The sequence below is a fragment of the Microcaecilia unicolor genome, chromosome 5, assembly GCF_901765095.1.
Source record: "Microcaecilia unicolor chromosome 5, aMicUni1.1, whole genome shotgun sequence".
Taxonomy (NCBI): domain Eukaryota; kingdom Metazoa; phylum Chordata; class Amphibia; order Gymnophiona; family Siphonopidae; genus Microcaecilia; species Microcaecilia unicolor.
Window position 1 is genome coordinate 251,055,256 of NC_044035.1, and position 23,030 is coordinate 251,078,285.

A 23,030-nucleotide genomic window follows, 5' to 3' on the forward strand; every position below is an offset into this window, starting at 1 on the left:
GATTTATCTGATTGTTGCATTTCAGAACATTTTGTTTTCTGAAAAGGGTGTGAAATGGGTTGGAATAGAAAAAAAATCCATTCTTTCAATTCATGCAAGTCTGATGTACTTGACATAATAAAATGTGAAAAATGTTCAAAGACGTGTAGACTTTCTATAGCTGCTGTATATTATAATGCGTGATTAGATTTCCTTCAATATGAATATCTTATTATTGTGTAAAATTACCAGGGAATGTAATAATTTGTTTAAATTTATTAAAGATACTTCTGTTAAGACTGTCTGCAGATTTATATGCTCTGTAATATGTTTCTTCAGGTTTTTCACCAGCCTTGTTCTTCTGGATTTAATTTGTGAAGTTCCCCTAAAGATTGTAACTAAAAAATTTGGCTGTAGTCGTGGACAGCTTCAGTCTTTGCAGCAATCAGCTGCCACATATGCTGGTGAGTTTGTAATAAAGGAGTCCATAATGGTCAAATCATATATTTATAATAGTGCTTTTAAAATGTGTTTGGGGGAAGTCTTGATTTCAATGATAGTTGAAATTTGTGAAATACCCTAGAAGGTATGTTTAGTTTTTACTTTTATTAGATGGCACTGAAAACCTGTAACATGCTTTTTGGTGGTCTCCCTAAAAAAAAAAAAAAAAAAGCAGGTATTTGTTTTCTCCAACTGTGTTCTTTTTTTTTTTTTTTTTAAATTTCTTTTTGCTTTATGGCAGCTTTGATTTGCTAGCATTACTTTCATTTATTTATGCATGTTTGAGAGGGCTTGGATGTGTTAGATCATTCTTCCTTTTGCAATGCGTTTAGGCAACTCATTTCCCTAGCAAGAATTATATGAAACTTCTGGAGGAAATCTTTCCTGATAATCTCTTTGTATTAAGTTGGCCTTGAGGTATTCCTTTCAATTCACAGGCTAGGGACTTCTTAAAGCTTAACAAAGTTGCTGCATTACAATTGTTTTGGTGTCACTTGTGCTATTTGGTCTCTTGTTTCATGCAGTGGTCTAGGTCACTAGTTGAACAAGAAGCCATATGTGCATCAGTTGTTGGGTACTTATTTTTGAAAAGGGGCAAATTGCTTGCCTGTCATTGTCACCAACCCAGTGTATCCCCCCTTTTTTTGGAAGGCACTCTCTGTAAAAGCAAGGATCTACTTTCTAAGGAAGCAGTGTGGAACCCCCTCCCCCCACCCCTATAATTGCAGTATCTGGAACCATGTTTTCTGGGATGCTGGACAGCTACACTGTAAGGCCCTAGGGGATTCCTCCTTCACTGTGCTCACAAAAGTACTCTAGTCACTGAGCGTTTTCCCAAAACAGGAAGTAAATATTACTGAAGTCCAAATCAGCAAAGCAGTACATGAAATCAATAATATAGAAGAAACATTTTTTAGCTTTTCCATAGTCCAGTCTTTACAGAAATAGAGTTCAAAAGTATAAAAAAAAATACACTTTAAAATTACTTTTCAAGGTTCTTGAGTAAGCTGTAGGAAGATTGAAACTTCCAGGGGCTTCTCTTGCAGGTCTTTATCCCACTAGAGCAGTGATTCTCAACCTTAACACACCTGACAATGTTCATTTGCATGACACACTGAACACCACAATTTGCAGCTGAACCAAGATAAAAGCTCTATATATCATGTCATTGCTGCTAATAAAGATGCAAGAGATATACAGATGCAGTGGGGGGGGGGGGGGGGGGGGGGGGGGAGAGGAGGAAGGTGAGGGGTGGCCTTGGAGGCCTGCTACACTTCCAGTTAGAGCTGGTGGAAGAAGTAGGGACCAGATAAGGAGATTGTTGGCTTTCTCAACTTGCTGCAACACATGATTGTTAAGGGAAGCACAAGCTTGCTATCAAATTTTTGGTGACACACCAGTGTGTCCCAAAATACTGGTTGAGCATCTCTGCTCTAGAGCCATAAAACTTAATCCAGACAAATCTAATATTTTACTGATAGGCCGCTTTGTAATTTCATCTTTATCTGCCCCCATCTTTATGTCAGGAACTCACATTCCATTATTGCAGACTGTTAAAATATTAGGTGTCACTTTTGACACTGCTATGTCTTTCTGTTCTCACATAGCTACTATTATTAAAACTTGTGTTTTAGGATAATATATCCAGTGCGACATCTATTTGTAACCTCTGTGCTTAGAATTCTCATTCATTCATTAGTTATCTCTCATTTACATTACGGTATCTCTGTCCTTTATGGTTCTAGTTATCAAGATCTCTGTAGATTACAATTTAGAATTCAGCTCTGCGCCTACTCACAAACTCCCATAAAACTGATTATGTTATACCATTGCTTTGATCTGAACATTTGACTTTCACTCTCACACTGTATTACTTATAAAGTGCTGCTATTGACTTATCACTTTGGACAACCCCTCTATCTTTTTCACTATTTAATGCCCTATGCACCATCCAGATTTATCCGCTCATTGTAACATAATTGTTTCATTGTACCAACTTACCTACAAATTTGCCTCAAAATTATTCGCTGAAAAAATTTCAGTATTAATGGAACTTTTTTTCTGGAATATTCTTCCTTTGTTTAGAGTCTTCTCTCTCACAACTTAAAGTAGCATTAAAAACTTTCTCTTTTCAGATGCATATGATAATTTTTTAACAATTGCAATCGCAGGTGGCTACTATACTTCATAGACCTCCGTACATTCCAGTGCCAATAAACAGTGGTGGGGTGCCGGTAAACCTCAGTAACAATGCAATGCAAACCACAGTGTCTTATTTGTTACAGTCCTCACTGGTTACTGGCCACCACCGCCCTGTATCATTTGCTATTAATGTCCTAAGAATTCTTTTTTAGTGATTTACACTGCTATTTACTTTTAAATACTTATTTATACCCTTAATAACTGTATATTCATCTTTTGAAGTCAATGTTAAATTTAGTCTGCTCAGGGGTCGCTTCTGACATGGCACATGTTTCGCTATGTAGCTTAGCCAACTAGATTTAACATTGTATTTTTTTACTTTGTTTTCTTTGTTTCATGATTCCCCTGTCCTATTGGTTTTGTAGTTCTTTTCAAAGTACTTATAATTTTAATTGTAAACTGCCTGGATGGTTACCTATGTGCGGTATACCAAATACCTAATTGTTGTCCTTGACACACACACACATACACATACTTTTGTTTACTCCAAGACACATAGCCAGTGGCTACCTCACTTGCTCCTGGAGCCAATTATATCACTGCTCTGTAAACTCCCTCTTGCCACAAAGTTCCTTATTTTAAGATATATAGTTCCTTAGTAGAACGCTAGGGTTCTCTACATCAGCATTTCAACAGTCACATTATCAACCCTTCTCTCTGTTTGGTAATTGTCCATTCTACATTCTTTTAATCTCAGTAAGGAATCGAGACCTAATGCTATGTAAATGAACATAAAATTGGAGTGTGCCAGAGGTTTGGATAATCTGTCATGGAATATCTAGCCACCTGCCTGGGGCTACCCCGCGGCCACTTAGAGGGTCTAGCCCCAGCACAGCTCAGGTCCACCTGCCGCTTGTTCTCTACACTTGCACCCTCCTTCCATCAAATGGATCCCAACTGCCTCTGGGCAAGTCTCCCATTCTGAAGTTATCCCCAGTGATTCCTAGGTTACTGGAGCCACAGTCTCAGTGGCCCCACAGTTCCTAGAAAACACCCACAGATCCAACACACAAAACCACCAGGATTCTTAGTCAGTCCAGATAAGCAGAGGCAATAAACTAAATATGTTTGTCATGAAAAATTAGAACAATGAACAGAAAAGGTGCAATCAGTAAAACAATAACAGGTAACCGAAATATGGATCAATTATAAAACTATCTAAACATTTGTTTACTATCTAAATAGTACCTGGAGAGTTCAGGACATATAGCTGCTCACAGGTTATCAAATATAACTGTTCGCAGGGCCTCAGCAAAGAGATCTTTCTCTCTTTTTTCCCTGCCTAAGACTGGGGAAAAAAAAGCCAATACATCCTAGATGAATTGAGCTCCTGGGACAATCAGAGCCCAGAACAAAAAGTTTTCAAAAGTATACTGCATCTTACTTCCTATCTGTGTTAGACTAAAGAAAAAACATTCATTTCTCACCTGCTGGCTAATATAAGAAATACACTTCAAGAAATAATACAGTTTTACAGACTTAAACCCCACTGTTTTGTCACAAAATACTAATAACTTTTCATGTTTCTCAGGTTTGCATTTAGCTCCAATTCTGGCACACTTTTATGTCATAGGATGCAAATTACTGATAAGATGCTGTTTTTATTTTAGGCATGGTGACAGTCTTCTGCAAACGTTTGGGCTGGCACAACATGGAGTTGTTGCTTTCTCAGTTTCAGAGCCGCCTCACTTTTGGCATCCAGAGGGAATTATGTGATCTGGTTAGGGTTTATCTGCTCAATGCTCAGCGAGCCAGAGCCCTTTACAATGCTGGCTTCATCACTGTGGCTGAGCTTGCTAGAGGAAACATCACAGAGGTGGAAACTGCTTTAAAGAATTCTGTACCTTTTAAGAGGTAAGGGAACTAAAATTGTGAGCTAAGCCCTTAACACTAACAAAGACACATGACAAGTCATGAAAATTGTAGTGGTTTGAACTTGCAGATGTTTAGTAGTTCATACTATTTTCAGCTTCACAATATAAAGAAGTATACCTTTTTTTCTCTTTCCTTGATGAAGCATAAATGTTACATTGGATAGTTGAATATTGACAAAACAACTTTTTTCATTGTTCGCTATTAATTTTTATTTGAGATATTGTCCATCCCAAGTATGTAAATGTTTTTTTACAAGTAATAAAAAAGGGCATAAATTTAGGAACAGACAGGAGGGCCTATGAATACAGACAAAATATTCAGTTTTATAAGACAGAATAAAACCTTACATAGTACTATACAACTATGACACATTAGGAAGGCAGGATAATGTTTAAATAACACAGAGCAGTTGCAATAGCGGACCACTAGAGGACTTATCTAAAGATAAGTAAACAATTACGATTCATTGAACTTAAAGCTAAAGTTATACACAATGTTACAAGGTACAATATGAATATTATACTCAAAATGTTTAAAATAATAGCATTGTTTGGCTGATGAGGAGGTAGGTGCTGTCAATCTCAGTTGAATACAACTTCAATGAGTTGCACTGCTGAGGCAAACAATCTAGCTGTATAGCTTGTTATGTTCTTAATAAGATCTGGTGTCTTTCATATACATATTCCTGCCTTTTAAATGTTCGGCAGCTCAGTTATGGTGCAAATGAATGTTTGATACCATTCTATAGTATGTATTTATTTGCTGTAGCTATTTCTACATTTGTGTAGCCTCCCCTCCCATGTCCTCACCACAAAGTGAAGTTCTGATCTGGGGCTGCTGAGCCTGTACATGGTAACAGGCCCAAATTAATTTCAAAAGTGGGGGGGGGGGGGGGGGGGGTAGATTGACTTCAGAGCTCTTAGGCTTAGTATTGTCATTTTTTTCAAACAGATGATTTATGTTTTCTCCTTTCAGTGTCCGTACGGCTGTAGATGAGGATGAAGAAGCTGCAGAGGAACGACGTAATACACGGTGCATTTGGGTGACAGGAAATAAGAGCCTCACAGAGAGGGAAGCAGCTGAGCTCATTGTAGTGGAAGCTCGAAACCTCCTCAAGAAAGACTTGGCTTTGATTGGAGTGCAGTGGAACCCAGATTCTTTTCTTGAGTCAGATATATCTATAGAGAGCAATAGTAAATCAGTGTGTGAGGAAGAAGTAAAAAATGGTGCACAAGATGGTAGAATCTCAACTCTGACTTCATACATATCAAAGGCAAATAAGAATACAATTTTATTGGCAAAGGACAGCAGTACATGTATTGGGAACCTCAAATGTGCAAATCCTGTAGATAGATCTGAAAAAATAAATAAATGTTTAGAGAATTCAAATGGTATTTTGAATGAGGTTAGAAAAAGACCAAGTTCAGGACTAGGTAATGAAAACATGCTAGTCACACCTGAAGGTAGTCCTATTAAGCAAATTTCTAGAGAGGTTTTGATTGAAAGCTGTACTTTAGAAAACATTCCAGGAGCAGCCGTGTTTACAAAAACCATGGACACTGGTTTAAACTCATTAAGGGACAAAGGTACTCTTCTTGGGCCTTATGCATTACACCTTCAAGAATTAAGGAAATCTATGGTAGAATCAGCAGGTCCTTCTATACCCAATTGTAATAAGTTTGACAATGTGTTAGAAATGAAGAAGATGAAATCTATAAAACCAGAGAGATTGATTAAAAGTGAACTCATATCTGCAAAGGCCAGAGAGAAGAAAATCTCTTTTCAGGTGGTTGACAGTGTGTGCCAGATTAAAATGACCACTGAAGAATTAGGCAAAGGTCCGTCACATGTAAATAATTTTAAACCAAAAGTTGTACAGACTGGCCTTGTAGAAGAGGGGCCTAGAAGCAATACACAGAAAGATATCCCATCCCTGGATAATGGTGTGCATGATGCACTGGGAGAATTGCTTACTTTCGACAACTCATTATCAAAAGGGAATACATCTGAAGGAAGAAAAGCAGAACATATTAAGTTAAATGAAATTGAAGCAATGGAGAAAAATGCAACATCTACTATTCAGCATGAGTTTATACAGCAAGTTGCTCATAATGTAATAGCCACAAATTTTGTAAACATGCCAAGGTGTGCGGGATCCAGCCCATGGAAATCTGTGGGGAATTATTGTGAACCGAATCAAATTAGTAATTTCCAAGATACAGAGGCTGAAAAAATTAGTGCAGAAAAATCCAGCAATTCATTGCTAAAAAGAAGAGATGTGAATAATGAAAAGAATGCTGATGATCCAGTAACTAATCCAAGCCTGCATTCCAAATCAGGTGTTTGCATTCCAAAAGAAACCAAAATCATGAGCTCACCTGACTTGTATTGGCCCTCTAGAGAGTTTGAGGATAGCTTTCAGTTAGATACGCAAACAAACATGCTAATACAACAGCAAGTGGCACAGGAATTTGCAAGACAGCAGGAAAGAAAAGATACAGAATTGATAGCAATGCCAGAGTTAAAAAGCCCAGAGAGAGAGAACCATGTTGGCATGGCATGCATTCTAGAGGCTGGTGGTAGGCCAAATACAGAATTTAAAAAAGTGGATCACTATAATCAGATGATTACAGACTCTGTAAATCAAAATAGCAGTCTGTTCTGTGTGAAAGTGATAACCTCAGGAACTCTTCCTCTGAAATATGGAGAGAATTCTTTTGCTATTAAAGGAAATGATTTTTCTCTCACCGACAGCCAGTTCAAAAGTTTTTGTCAAGGTTATCATACTCAGGATTTAATAAAGGAGAGTGCCTCTCCAGTTCTTAATAAAGAATCTCCACCCTTGAATGGCCAGACCTCTAGCACATTGAAGGCTATAGGGCTCTTTCCCGTCGCTGAATCAGGCCATAACACGAGTGACAGTTTTTTGTTTGACAGTTTCATTGATGATCCTCCAGAGCATCACACATTTAATGACCTTGATGGAAAACCAGATGCAGAGATGATATCTGGTCATGTCAAGGCAGATTTTAGCATGCTTCCTCATCTTTTATGTCAGGAGGAACCACAGGCAGAAACGGTTCAGAAGTTACCGATTTCTACTGTTAAAGAGAAGCAGCAGCCGCAAAAATGTAATGATATATCTTTCATGTTTTCTGATTTTGATTCTTTCCAGATGCCTGAAGGTCAAGATAATGTAGATTCCCTTCAAGGTATAGAAAACTGTCTTTCATCAGCTGGTTCTTGTGAGCTAAAAGTAGGAAAGTCACATAATATTGAGAGTAACTCTGCTGTGCCTCTGGACACTGCCTTTCATAAAGTTACAGAGATTCATGCTGATAACTTAAATGTAGGAAAGAATGCTAGTCCAGCTTTGTGGTCTGATACATCATTTGACTTAAGCCCCGGAATGCAGGATGTTTTAGATAGATGGCCTAGCCCTTCGGGTAGTCAGTATACTTTAATTAGCCCTAAACCCTCATGCACAAAAGAACTCTTAGATTCTAAGAAGAAAAAAGAAACTATTTCAAATTACCAATATAGCAACCGTCAAAGAGAGTCCCTTTCATCTGTTGTAGATTTGAAAAACAGTTGTAATCTTGACAGTAACACTGGGTTTTGTAATACACTCAGTAGAAATTCTACACCCTTAATGATCCTGGATAGCAAGAGAAATTCGGATTCTAGGCCTAACAGTAGAAATGAGCTTGTTCCTCCAACACCAAATACATCATCAGTTTCTTCAAGAGTCATTGACATGTTCACTGTGAAGAGTGTCAAAAGCAAAATGATGAACGGTGGTGAGGATGATACACCATTGCTGTTTCTGGATAAAACGGCAGACATCCTAGGCCAGGAGAAAGACATCCTGAACCTCAACTGTGAACATTTAGAAATGACTGAGGAAGACTCTAAGAAAGACAACTTTGTCATAGATGAGGGTTTTTCTTTGCAGCTATCTCAGGATGATTTGTCATTGACATCAGTCCCTTGTAGTACTGAAAGCTTCACTATCATTGATGTGGCAAGCGATCAGGAACTCTTTGAAACATTTATTAAAGAATGGAAGAGCAAAAAAAGATTTGCCATTTCGGCAGCATGTGAGAGGCGGAAACTTCCTTTGTCACCTAAATGCACTATTGGTGGAAGATTCAAGACAGGTATGTTTTCATGATTTTCTCTAGAGATTTGATCTCAGGTTAAACAAAACACGAGGAGGGCAATTTTAAAATGGGACATGTCGATTAATTGGGCAGGTATGTGCCTTTCTAAAGACACATAGGTGCCTGTGTGTCTTCATAAAATACTAGCACAAATCCATTAGAAAATTTGCCCAAGCACATATGCACCATCTTGCACTTTGTGCACTTTTAATGCATGAAGAAAGGTTTATAAAATTAGCCCAAAATGGACAGTCTTAAGCCTTCCTGTAGTCTTTTGAAAATCCAATGACAGCTGCTGCTGCGGTGACTTTATTTGCCCTACATAATTTTTTTTTTTGTGACATTTGTATCCCGTGCTTTTCCCACTCATGGCAGGCTCAATGCGGCTTACATGGGGCAATGGAGGGTTAAGTGACTTGCCCAGAGTCACAAGGAGCTGCCTGTGCCTGAAGTGGGAATCCAACTCAGTTCCTCAGTTCCCCAGGACCAAAGTCCACCACCCTAACCACTAGGCCACTCCTAATTTGAAAGTATAAGTATGTAGGGTAAACAACATATGAGAATTTCAAAATAAAATCCCTGGATGTACTTTACTTGGCTGTCCCTAGCCCCATTCTTGGCATTACCCCTTTTTTCTATGGTAGAAAAAGATGCATGGTGTCGATAGGGTGAATAGTCCCCTAAAGGAGAGTGTGCAGTTTTCAAAAAGGTCTTTTCTGTGGGAAATACCACAGCGATCCCTTTAAAAATTGTCCTCAAGATAGAAACATGGACACCAAAAGCCCAGAATGCAGAATCTTGCAGAAATTGCTGAGGTTTGTGATATTTGGGGAGGGATACAAAAGAGGGCTTTCAGAAGACAGGAATTATTTCTTATATCTTTCATTCTCTCCCAGATAAGTAATTGATCTTCAGGTTACCTAGACAGGAGAAACACATAAGTGCACATGCTGCATCTGTTTTATAAAGGCAACATATGTGCCTGTGTTTCCTTTCATACAGTTACCCTGGGGAAGTAAGGTGCATGCTAGAGGCCAACCGAAACTGGTGGTTTTAGTTCTGGCTGAAAACGAATCCTTGGCTGAAGTCCGTGACTTGGTTTCAGTTGGAACTGAAGCCAAAACCAAAAAGTCGTGCCTGCCCTTCCATGCACAACCCCCCCCCCCCCCCCCCCAACGGAGAATGGAACCCTGGGGGCCACCGCCTATTAGGCCCTCCCCAAGGATTATTAGGTTTTCCTTAGGCCTACCTTAACAAGCCTTGGTGGTCTAGTGGCCACTTCAGGGCAGTAGGAAAGAACCCTACTCTTTCCTTCCCACTGCTCTGCCTGTTGCTGCTGCCGCCACTTTAAAATGGCTGCCAAGACTTCCTGCGGTAGCCTTGCGAGACTGCGGCAGGAGGTCCCAGCAGCCATATTGAGATGGCACCAACCTAAGCAAGAGCAAATCTCAATATGGCCGTTAGGACCTCCTGTGGCAGTCTCGGCAGCCATTTTAAAGTGATGGTAATGGCCAGAGCCTCCTTTTCTTAAAGATGTATTGACGAAGAACTGAGAATCTCCCGTTAGTGTAGGTTGCACCTAAGAAAGAAGGTGGATACGCAGTAGCGTATCCAGAAGGCAAGCATGTAGGGAACCTAGGAGACATTACAACAGGGAACTGGTTCAGAAGCTCTACAAATTAAGTTTCACTGCACGTTATTGAAGTGACTGGGACTTCCACTAGCTACAGCTGAACCTATCCACTCAACACTAAGATAAGTGTTCAATCCTATGTGATGCTTCATCATTTGGAATTTTTTACTCGCATATGGAGTTTAGCATTATCAGCAGTATTAATAGTATAACATCATAGGTAGGGGGATGGTGACGGTGCGATGATATGTTGGGTATAAACACATCCAAGGACTGCCAGTCAGCCCAGTGATAGTTACCCAGTCGCTGAGCACTACTTGCATATTATAAAAATTATATTAAAAAGTTCTGTTTTTTTCACATATTTCACTGTGACAATTTTTCATGATAATATAATTTTTTAAGGTTTTTGAATGTTTTATATAACAGAGAAGAAAAACCGAAGGATTATCTATACCCCAGAGGTGTTTGCTACTTAAAATTTAATGCCAAGAAGTGCAGAGTCATGCATTTGTGGAGTAGAAACCCAAAAGAGATACCGAATAGGAGGGGAGAGATTAGCAAGCTTGACCCAGGAGAGAGACCATGGGGTGTTGGTGTCGGACGATATGAAGGTGAAGAAACAATGCGACGGCCGTGGCTAGAAGGATGCTAGGCTGCATAGAGAGGGGTATAACCAGCAGAAGAAAGGAGGTGTTGATGCCCCTCTACAAGTCGTTGGTGAGGCCCCACTTGGAGTATTACGTTCAGTTTTGGAGGACATATCTGGCTAAAGATGTAAAAAGACTGGAAATGGTGCAAATAAAAGCTACGAAAATGGTATGAGATTTGCATTGCAAACTGTACGAGGAGAGACTTGCCGGCCTGAACATGTATACCTTGCAGGAAAGGAGAAACAGGGGTGACATGATACAGACGTTCAAATATTTGAAAGGTATTAATCCGCATGCGAACCTTTTCCGGAGATGGGAAGGCAGTAGAACTAGAGGACATGAATTGAGGTTGCAGGGGGGGCAGACTCAGGAGTAATGTCAGGAAGTATTTTTTCACGGAGAAGGTGGTGGATACATGGAATGCCCTCCCGCGGGAGGTGGTGGAGATGAAAATGGTAATGGAATTCAAACATGCATGGGATAAACACAAGGGAATCCTGTTTAGAAGGAATGTATCTATGGAATCTTAGTGGACATTGGGTGTCGACGCCAGTATTTGGAGAATAAAACCGGTGCAGGGCGGACTTCTATGATCTGTGCCCTGAGAAAGGCAGGGACAAATCAAAGTCGGATATACATATAAAGTATTACATACCATGTAAAATGAGTTTATCTTGTTGGGCAGGCTGGATGGATTGTTCAGGTCTTTATCTGCCGTCATTTACTATGTTACTATGTTAACCTGTATGGAGATGAGGTAGAATAGGTTGCGGACCTCATCAAGAAACATACAAATACTATCCAAACTCCATCTTGATAACCTCCAGCTGTAGCCTCGTCTTCAAAGAGGTTTTCGAATGGGCCAAGGAGGCGACACTGTTACTCTCAGAGGCTTAGGTTTCCATCACCACCTCACTCTACCCAGAACTCCCAGGCCCCAGCATTCTCTGCCTTGCCAGTCCTGCCCTCAAAAACCCCAGCCAGTACCCCAGTTAATGCAAGGGATGAGCTTTTGACTGGCTTCAGGAGAGCATAGCGGCGCTCATTAATCGTCCTGGATAGTTTACCGGTATGGGAGAAGCTGAATTTTTACCATTTTTAGAGGACAAGTAGGCCATTAATACTCACAAGTGGGGTAACACGCGGCACCGCGTTGCCTTGTCCGGGCTTTATAACAAGTTTTAAGAGCTTTGTGGAGTGTAAGATGCTCCACCGCGCATGCGCAGGTGCCTTCCTGCCCACAGCAAGGGTGCAGTTATCGCAGTTGTTTTTCTTCCACAGTGAAGAGAAGACTGCGTCTGTAGGTTCTCTTCACGTCCGGTTCAGAAGAGCTTCTTTTTGTGCGATTTTTGCTGTGCCTTGTCAGGCTTTTCTCCCATTCTCTTCCTGTACATGTTTAGTTATTTTTTTTTTTTGCCAATTTTTAAGTTACATAAGTACATAAGTATTGCCATACTGGGAAAGACCAAAGGTCCATCAAGCCCAACATCCTGTTTCCAACAGTGGCCAATCCAGGTCACAAATACTTGCCAAAAAGTACAAAACATTTTATACTGCTTATCCCAGAAATAGTGGATTTTCCCCAAGTCCATTTAATAATGGTCTATGGACTTTTCCTTTAGGAAGCCGTCCAAACCTTTTAAAAACTCCGCTAAACTAACCGCCTTTACCACATTCTCTGGCAAGGAATTCCAGAGTTTAATTACACGTTGTAGCTTCATCGCATGCCCCCTAGTCCTAGTATTTTTGGAAAGCGTAAACAGACGATTCACATCTATCCATTCCACTCCACTCATTATTTTATAGACCTCTATCATATCTCCCCTCAGCCACCTTTTCTCCAAGCTGAAGAGCCCTAGCCGCTTTAGCCTTTCCTTATAGGGAAGTCGCCCTTCTCTGCACCTTTTCTAATTCCACTATATCTTTTTTGAGATGCGGCGACCAAAATTGAACACAATATTCGAGGTGCGGTCACACCATGGAGCGATACAAAGGCATTATAACATTCTCATTTTTGTTTTCCATTCCTTTTCTAATAATACCTAACATTCTATTTGCTTTCTTAGCCGCAGCAGCACACTGAGCAGAAGGTTTCAACGTATCATCAACGACGACATCTAGATCCCTTTCTTGGTCTGTGACTCCTAACGTGGAATCTTGCATGACGTAGCTATAATTCGGGTTCTTCTTTCCCACATACATCACTTTGCACTATCTCACATTAAACGTCATCAGCCATTTAGATGCCCAGTCTCCCAGTCTCGTAAGGTCCTCTCGTAATTTTTCACAATCCTCCCGTGATTTAATGACTTTGAATAACTTTGTGTCATCAGCAAATTTAATTACCTCACTAGTTACTAGTTGCCTTTATTTTCCGTGCCTTAGGCCATGTTTAGGCCTACTCTCTGGTCAGGTCTTTCCTGTGAATTTTTTTGTGGTGCCTTGCCTCTTTTTTCAGGCACTATTGCGTCTTTTGATTTTGCTTCAGAGGTTTTTTTTCTTCCATGTCCACTAAAGTTCCAGTGGCTTTATGGCTGTTCCTGGTGCACTTGGACGGTGTCTGGCAAAGACACCCATTCTTGGTGTCATCAGTGCTTAGGGCCCTACCATAGCCCTTCAACTGTGTCCTTTGTCTTCAGATGAAGAGATGAACCCAGGTTGCCAGAGAGGCTCAGTGCAAGATGGACCCTTGGTCTTTTCCCAGTGTGGCATTACTTAAGAGGATTTATGGAACCAGATCAGAGTCCTCGGCATCGACGTTGAAGACTACATTGGGAGCGTCTGTCCATATGTCTGCTTTGAGCCCCATTGACACTGGGAGCAGTGGTACGTCGAGTGAGTCTCCACTTGTCTCAACGCCAACTGCTGGACAGGGCTCCCGGGACCGGCCAGCATCAAACCCAACCCTGAGGCGACGTGAGGATTCAACATCATCTTCGTCAGCACAGAGAAGTCTCTATGCTGAGCTTTAGGTGAAGTTTAAGAAGTATCAGCATCAGTTGTCCTTGAAGCATGGTGCCAGGAGCTCAGGAGCATCGAGGGATTCTGCACCCAAGAAGCGTCGGCACTGGGAGGATTGCTCCCCCCTCTATCCAGGCGGTGCCAATGCGGCAGGCAGGAAGGCACCCGTGCATGCGTGGTGGAGCATGTCTCATGTTCCACAAAGCTCTTAAGGCTTTTTATAAAGCCTGTACCAGGCAACACGACGCCATGTTACCCCACTTGTGAGAATATAAGGCCTGCTGTCCTTGGAGAATACCTGCTATATAGGTATGAATCTTCACTACACAGGTGGACCCTTGTAATCTCTTACCGGTGAGTTCTTCAAATAGTCCATCTTTGTTGCACCCTGCATTGGCATCAAAGACCACCAAATTGCCCACCAAGAGTGTCGTATATCAGCTCAAAGCAATGTGGTACTCACATAGAAATAATGTTTTGAAGGTTTTGCCAGTAATTTGTGGACAGTCCCTGCCTCTTCTTCAGAAAATAGTCACTTTGGGTGTTAGATGCTATTATGCTTTGTCTTTTAAATCACAGATTAGCCAAGTTGTGAAATCATTTGTGTGGTATTTGGGGAGGCAGTTCCGAGAGTCTATTTTATTTATTTATTTGTTTGAAACATTTGTATCCCACATTTTCCCACCTATTTGCAGGCTCAATGTGGCTTACATAGTACTGGAGAGGCTTTGAAGTCTCCGGTGAACAAATACAAGGTAATGTTGTGATAGGATAGAGTTCATGTAGCACTGTCACATTAGGGAGTCATACAACGGAAGAGTTGAGTAATGTCCATTACATACTTGAGTTTTGTTGTGTACCAGAGTTCAGGCATTTAAGTTGGGTCGGTAGGGTATGCCTTTTGGAACAGGTTAGTCTTTAGTGATTTCTGGAAGTTTAGGTAGTTGTACGTCATTTTCAAGGCTTTTGGTTATGCGTTCCATATTTGCGTGCTTATGTAGGAGAAACTGGATGCGTAGATTTATTTTGAATTTAAGACCTTTGCAGCTTGGGTAGTGAAGATTTAGAAATGTTTGTGTTGATTCGGACATGTTTCTGGTTGGTAAGTTGATCAGGTCTGTCATGTATCCCGGGGCTTCACCATTGATGATTTTGTGAACCAGGGTGTAGATTTTGAAAGCAATGCGTTCTTTGATTGGGAGCCAGTGTAGCTTTTCGCGGAGGAGTTTTGCGCTTTCAAATCACGTTTTTCCAAATATAAGCCTAGCTGCCGTGTTTTTTTTTTTTTTTTTTTTGTTTCAACGGTTTTTATTGATGACAAATCAGAAAATACAACTTTACTATAACACATTAATATCATGTTTGACATTAACACCACTGGCACTCATCCTTATTGATAGTCATCAAACTTTTACATTTTATCCCTCCCCCTCAACTATTTATGTTTCAACAATTTGTTTATTGATGACAGAACAGACAATCATCTCCAACAAGTGTGATGTACATAAAGTCAAACATCAAAATTTGTTCCCCCACAACAGAACATTAATGTCAGTCAGCAAGCTTTGTCTGTTATCTCCCCCCCTAATATATTCAAACAGGATAGTACTATAGCAGTGTTTTGTCCCCAGTGCCAACCTTTAACATTCCCCTCCCTGCCCTACTCCCCCCCCCCAGCCCCCAGGGTAGACGTTCGCCCAGCCAATTATGAGATCGTTTTGCCCTAGTATATGTGTCGTTCCACTATGGGGCAACTTTCAAGTGTGGACAACAGCAAATTCCAGATGAGGGGTCCTTTTTCCCTTAGTACCCCCCAATCCTCTATTCAGCCAGCCTTCATGAAGATGCCATTGATTGATCACAAAGTGATCCCTAACGCGCCCCTCAATGAGCATATATCTCCCTGCAGTTAACTGGTATAATAGGATAAGGTCTCTCATCCCCCCAGAGCACTGAGCCCCCCTTCCATCTCATTCACTCCACATTCATCCCAATACATTCATCACCTGGCTTCTGGATCTAGGTGCAATGATATTTAAGTAAGCTCCCCATACTCTAATGAACAACTTCCTCCTGTTCCCAGAATGACGGGCCCCTTGTGCTTCCCATAGCATCAGTGCATGTAATTTATTCCTCCAATACCAATAGGATGGAAGGGTGCTTGAAATCCAATGGTTGAGTATACATTTTTTCCCCAGGATGCAGGACTTACTAAGAAACAATTTCTCCTCTCGATTCCCCATTGGCCACACTGCTCCCGAACTGAACAGTGCTTGATCGAATGAGATGGGTACTCGCCGCCCTAGAATCCCCGATAAAAATCGGGCAAGAGCTGCCCAGAACTTCCGAATGGCCCTACATTGCCACATCCCATGTGTTAAAGATGGCTTGCTCGCCCCACATTTCCTGCATTTATCCGAGTCTTTTACCCCTGCTCGCCATGCCTGCTTGCCTGAAAATAGGCCCTGTGTATTGATCTGAAATGGCATTCCTGCAACTCTGCACTGTGCACCACCTCCGGAATTCTTTTGAGTGCTGTTAAAACCTTCCCTTCTGTTATGTTCCCCCCTACTTCCTTTCTCCAGCGATCGACCACCTCGCTAACATCCCTCTGAGGCTTAAATTCTCTCAGAACCTTATGGAACCATGATACTGACACCTGCCCCGCTGCATCTCCGGCTAGAAATTCCCTAACCTTCCCCCCAAATTCCGTCGATAGAGTGGACTGGGGCAGTCCCTGGATATAATGCACCAACTGCATATATGCCAGTTCTGTCATAGGCCCTCCCCCATATCTCCCAGAGAACTCCGTATATGGTATTACCTTCCCATCAGGTTGAACAAAGTGTTCCAGCAGGGACACACGCCCTTCCTCTCCAGGTCTCTAAAGACCTGACTATCTCTTCCCGCCAGGAAGTCTGCATTCCCCACAATTGACAGCAACCCACTACTCTCCAGATTCTGTCCCCAATATCCTGATAAAATCCGCCAAGCGTGTCGCATGGGCTTTAAAAGCACACTATCCCTTTCCTGCTTTGGAAGTCCCTCACTTTTTGCATGCAGCAAATAACTCATAGACCAGGGCTTAAAGTAAGCTTTTTCCCATCCAAGATCTGTATAGGTGGACATTCCCAGGATCCAGTCCCTTAAGTGTCTCAACAGACAAGCCTGATTGTAATCGCTCATCTCGGGCATACCCATTCCACCCCTCATCTGGGCTCCAAGTAAATGTTGCCATCGCATTTTTGGTTTTCTCCCCGCCCAGCAAAACCGCACCACGTGGCTTTGTAGTCCCCTCAAGTCTTTCCTCAACAGTCTGAGCGGCAATGCTTGTAGCACATAGAGCCACTTCAGGAATATAACCATACGATATAAATGTATTCTACCCATAAAGGACAGTGGTAGCGAAGCCCATGCAGATAGTTGTGCTTTGGTATCCTTAAGCAACTGGGGAATATTATAACTATACAGTTTCATCGGATTAAGCGGCATCTGCACCCCTAGGTATTTGAATGCTTCTGTCGCCTGCCGCAAGGGGACTTGATCCCAGACTGTTTGTTTCACCCCCTCACTAGCCAAAGCCTCCGACTTGGCTAAGTTGAGTTTGAGCCCTGAGAACTCTCCATATTCTCGTAGGCTTTCCATTAAGTGGCGCAATGACGTTTGGGGCTCTGTGATCAAAACCAGCAAATCATCTGCAAAGGCCGCTGTTTTAAATTCTCTACCCTGAATACTCACTCCTTTTATGTCCGCATTCCCCCTTAATTCCCTCAAAAGCGGGTCCAAGGTCAGTACAAATAAAAGAGGTGATAAGGGACATCTCTGCCTAGTTCCCCGCCCAATAGAGAACCATTCTGAGCACAGCCCATTGACACATTCGCGCCATAGGCCCGTTATAAAGTGTTGCCACTGCATCCGCAAAAAACCCCTCGATGCCATATGCCTGCAGTACCTCAAACAAGAACCCCCAGTCCACTCTATCGAAGGCCTTCTCTGCATCGAAACTAATTAACATAGCTTCTTGGCCCTCTTTTCTGACCCATTCCAGCGCCCCCAGGATCTTTCTCATGTTCTTTGCGATTTTCCTTTCTCGAACAAAACCTACCTGAGACTCCTCAATCAGAGTCGGTAGAAACCGGGATAACCTGTTGGCCAGAATCTTAGCCAATAACTTGGTCTCTGTGTTCAGTAGTGATATGGGTCTATAGGAGTCCGGGAGGTGTGCCGGCTTACCAGGCTTTAATAGTACTGTAATATGGGCCTGATTCAGATGTGTGGGCATCCTTCCCTCCCTAGTTATTACATTAAAGATCTCTGAGAGTACCTTGCCTATTTCTAATCTAAGCAGTTTATAAAATTCATTTCGGAGTCCATCAGGCCCAGGCACCTTACCGAGTGGGCTCTGCTTTATCACCCAATCTACTTCGTCCTCCGTTATGGGAGCGTTTAAGATATGCAGCTCTTCTCTGTCCAAACGGGGTAGGTCTACACTGTCCAGGTAAGCTCTACTAGGTGTTACAATCTCCCCCTGTGGTTTATATAGTTCCTCATAAAATTTTTTGAATACCCCAGCTACATCTTTATCAGTGTGCACCCTAACCCCCTGAGTGTTTGTCATAGTGAGTACCTTTCGTGAGCCCTCCCTTCTATTTATGAGCCTCGCTAGGAATCGCCCTCCCTTATTGGCAAATCGATATAGCTGGTATTTATAATATACTGCTGTTTTCTGCGCATTGTGATGCAACAGCTCATTGAGCGCCTGCTGTGTCTCTAATAACTGTGACCTCAGCTCCTGCGAGTGGACCTTTCCATATTGCCTCCTTAATGCAGTCACCTTCCTCTCCAATCGCATCACCTCCTTCTGTCTCACCTTCTTCTTAAAGCTCACATATGCTATGGTCTCTCCCCTGAGGACCGCCTTAGCGGTCTCCCAGAATAGTACTGGATCATCCCTATGTCCCGCATTATCCCCTTGAAAGTTAGCCCAACATGTCTTCAGGTGCTGCATAAACTGACTATCTCTATAAAGATATGCGGGAAAACGCCATAGGAATTCTCTCCTCCCCTCCCTATCCAAATGTAATCCCATAGAGACCCATGCGTGGTCAGATATCGCTATGGGACCTATTGTAGCCGCCGTTACCCGAGTAAAGACATCCCTGCCTACTAGTATATAATCAGTACGGGAAAGCGTAGCTGCCGTATTAGCTGCCGTGTTTTGTGCGGTCTGAAGTTTCTTTAAGGTTTGTTGTTTGCATCCCGCATAGATTCCATTGCAGTAGTCTGCGTGGCTTAGTACCATTGATTGTATCAGGGTGCGAAATGTTTCCCTCGGGAAGAATTTTTTTAAGTGTTTGAGTTTCCACATTGAGTGAAACATTTTCTTTGTTGTGGATGCCACTTGGCTCTCCAGCGTTAGGTTACGGTCCATTGTAATGCTGAGGATTTTCAGACTATTTATTTATTGCATTTGTATCCCACGTTTTCCCACCTCTTTGCAGGCTCAATGTGGCTTACAATACATCATGGATACTGGACATAAGAAGAGAATCTACCTTTGGTTTTACAGAAGGATTATGGGTTACATGGTGGTGGTATAGCAGAAGACATTATAAGACATTAGACGGTATAAGACGTTTCTGGGTATGTTTGGAGATTTTTACAAGTGTTGATCTTTGTGGTATATCTTGTCAAAGAGATAAGTCTTCAGTAGTTTACGGAAGTTGGTCAGTTCATAGGTCGCTTTCAGATTGCGTGGTAACGCGTTCCAGAGTTCCTATCTGAGATAGGAAGGGTGTAGTCTGGTGTGTAAATTCTTGTGGGGCTGTCCACGCTGTGTTGGGATGAGAGGATGAGACAATGTGTTTTTTCTTTATTCAGTTTTAGTTGAAATGCATTTGCCCATGAGTCCATGATGTTCAAGCTGAGATTGATCTCATTAGTGATTTCTGTCAGTTTGGTTTTGTAAGGGATGTATATTATGACATCGTCTGCGTATATGAAAGGGTTGAGACCTTTATAAAATAATACACTCTATTGAATTGCAAAAACAGAAGTTGTTCTTGGAGAAGTGGTCTTCAAATCCAAAGGGTCATGCCATCTACTACAACCTTATAATACACTTTCATCAGTAGTCCATCTTTTTCAATGATGAAATTGTATTGTAAAGCTGCTGTTGGTGATGTGAAGCTTTGGACTTGAAGCATGGTTCTCTAAGAACAACTTGTGTTCTTGCTATTAGGAAGAGAGTGTGTTGTTTGTGGATGAGATTTCCAATGTTGTGTTGGACATTTGTTTTTCAGCCTTTATAAAACGGGCACATTTTTTCAGATTTCTGTGTTGCCCTTATATGAAATCATACCTTTTTACATCTTTTGATATTTTTCTCTATAATTTTGAAGTCATATGATCTTATGTAAGGGGCTAAGTGACTAAGCATCTGTTATGAATGCAAGCATTTTGTAATAGATATTAACATTTTGTTCTATGTATTTTTAAAAATCTATTGTCAGTACGATCACCTCAACAGATCCAAATTAAGGATGATGGGCTTCCTATTAAAGGCTGTGAAGATACCTTGGTGGTTGGGTTGGCTGTGTGCTGGGGTGGAAAGGATGCTTATTACATTTCACTGCAGCAGGAGGAAGATTATGCTGGTAAGTAAATCTTGGAAGATCTAGTTTCACAAATGTTACTGTTTTAAACCATTGCTTTCCAAATTTGGTGACCGCACAGCCATTTAGGGCTTCAGAATAAACATAATGAACATACATATCTGCATATATTGAAGATCCACGATATACAAACTTATATCATGTCAAGTCAATTTGGGTATCTTGAAAATCCGACTGGCTCTGGGGTCACTGGAACAAATTTGGAAAGCCCTAATTTAGACCTGCTTGTAGACACAAACCTGTGTTATGGAGGAAACAACTTCTGTAATTCTGATTTCAAAACTGTTACCATCTTAACATCTTGTCAAAAATAGCCCAAAAGGAGAAACTGAAGAAAATACAAACTAAAAAGTTCTAACCACTCTAAACTGAATTATAGAACTACCAGGTGTGTATTTAGAAATAACAAGCGCTATGAGGTCAATAGTCAAAGGTTTTGTCTGCTAACTTTGGAATTAAGCCAGGCAAAGCTTGCTGTTTGAATTTTTTCCCATGTTGATCAGCCAAATTTTATCCAGGTAATTTGTAGCCTCCATATATTTTAGCTTGATATTTCCTGAAGCATGTTTAAACCTTGCTGAGCCACTACTGCTATTCAGTGCTGACCAGCAAAAGTATCCTGGTTGACTTAGGTTGAATGTCCAGATAGCCAACTAAACAAAGCTGTCTAGTTAATTTTGTCCACATCCCATCAGCTGAAGATCTGCACTTTTTTTCCTTTGATTGTTTATTCACATCTTAATCCAGTAGACTGTATCTCATATGTGTGTTTAGTCCACTTTATGCAACACTAGACAGCCTCGTTTCAACATTACCTCTCATTGTTATCCAATAGGAAGAATCTTTAGAAAATATGTGCAAAAATCTAGAATTCTGAGTAATCACTGGGAAAATAATCAGTACTCCTGAGCAATGATGGTTTGAGACAGAAGCAGCTGGGTTGCTTAATAATTATTAATTTCTATGGTTCAGTTAAAGCTGACTTCAGTTTAACCATACATCCAGTTTTTTGCCTTGCTCTCAGTCCTGTCTAATATAGTGCATGGCATACATAGGTTCTCATGGGATGTAGTTAAAAGTTCAACCATATATTGCAATGACTGAAATAGTCCCGGTTGGATTTCAGCTGTGCTCCGAGTTTAACATGCTGCATCCAACTAGCACTTTCATTAAGCTCTTTATTTTTGTTACTAGGTAGCTTTCCCCTTCCTTCTTGTTTCTGCCTGAGTTGGGATCTAGTCCAACCTTGCTTACTTCGGGATAATGAGGGAGTCTGAAGCTGAATACCAGGAGTCTTCATTTGTAGCTAATCTCTTTCCTTCCTCTTAAGTGTTATTCTTCTGGCATATAGTGGATGTAAACTGCTTTGATTGTACCACAGAAAGACGGTGTATCAAATCTATGAGCTGACACCCCCCCCCCTTCTCTGCACATAACCTGAGCAGCGGCAAATTCTTTAAATGGTGACATCAAGCAGCTTTTTAACCTGGAAAGCAGAAGTTGTATTAGAAAGTCAGACTCTCCCTGGGAGAGTACAAACCCTGCTTGGTGCTTTCTTTTCAGCTATAACCCTATGTACAGGATCTTCTGCTGTATGAGATTGTATGTTTGATTAATCAAGCTCTGTATTCAGATTCTGCTCCATGGTATCTTAAAAAAACTATATCTGTGTATCGGCCATCAAGAGCCTTGCGGTCAGAAAATGTGGTGATGTTGGTGACTGGAAATTTACTTTCTGTGAAATATGCTTGTACTTGGAATGCAGCTTTTTCCATTGCTGGTCCATCAAGCAAAAATACAGTATTTCACTTGAAAAGAAATAAGGCATTACAAGAAATACAAAGAAAATAGGACTGCATACCCTCCAGACAACACTATAGCTCAGATAGGTGTTCTTACCTTGTTTATTTGGTATATAATACAATACCACAACCAAAGTTTTGATTAAGCTAGTGGAGGTTTTGACTGATGAGGAACCTGGATCATGGTCTCTAATGCTGAATATGCTTGAGATTTATGACAGTCTGTAATTCATGTTTGCTTATTGTGAATACAGAGTTTCTGAAGTCTTTCCTCCTTAAATGATAGCGCTCAGCATATTCTTTCTTGCCTATATTGATATAGTGATGTAGCATTGCGCAATCTTGAACAATTCTACTTTGTATCAATTGAATTTCCTTTAAAGTCTCCTCCAATTTATCTACTTTAGATATTCTGGACTTAGCATTCTCTTCTAATATGGACACCTTACCAGCCAAAGCTGTCAAATCAGTCTCAACTTGTTTTAAATTTTTACTCACGTTTTGTTCCAAACTAACCACTGGACCTGATGGTAATCTTACACCAAACCACCGCCAAGAAAATTGGAAGAAGCATTTCCTCCTGCATC

At 41.2% G+C, this 23,030-nt stretch overlaps 1 protein-coding gene across 1 annotated transcript in view; it reads left to right on the forward strand.

Annotated features, from left to right (window-relative positions):
* The window catches only part of POLQ (DNA polymerase theta), a 274,424-nt gene that overhangs the window by 119,820 nt on the left and 131,574 nt on the right, over positions 1 to 23,030 (forward strand). Inside the window, 4 exon segments of the mRNA XM_030205030.1 lie at positions 319 to 443; positions 4,293 to 4,536; positions 5,533 to 8,717; positions 20,480 to 20,623. Of these exon segments, the coding sequence (XP_030060890.1) occupies positions 319 to 443; positions 4,293 to 4,536; positions 5,533 to 8,717; positions 20,480 to 20,623 (3,698 nt within the window).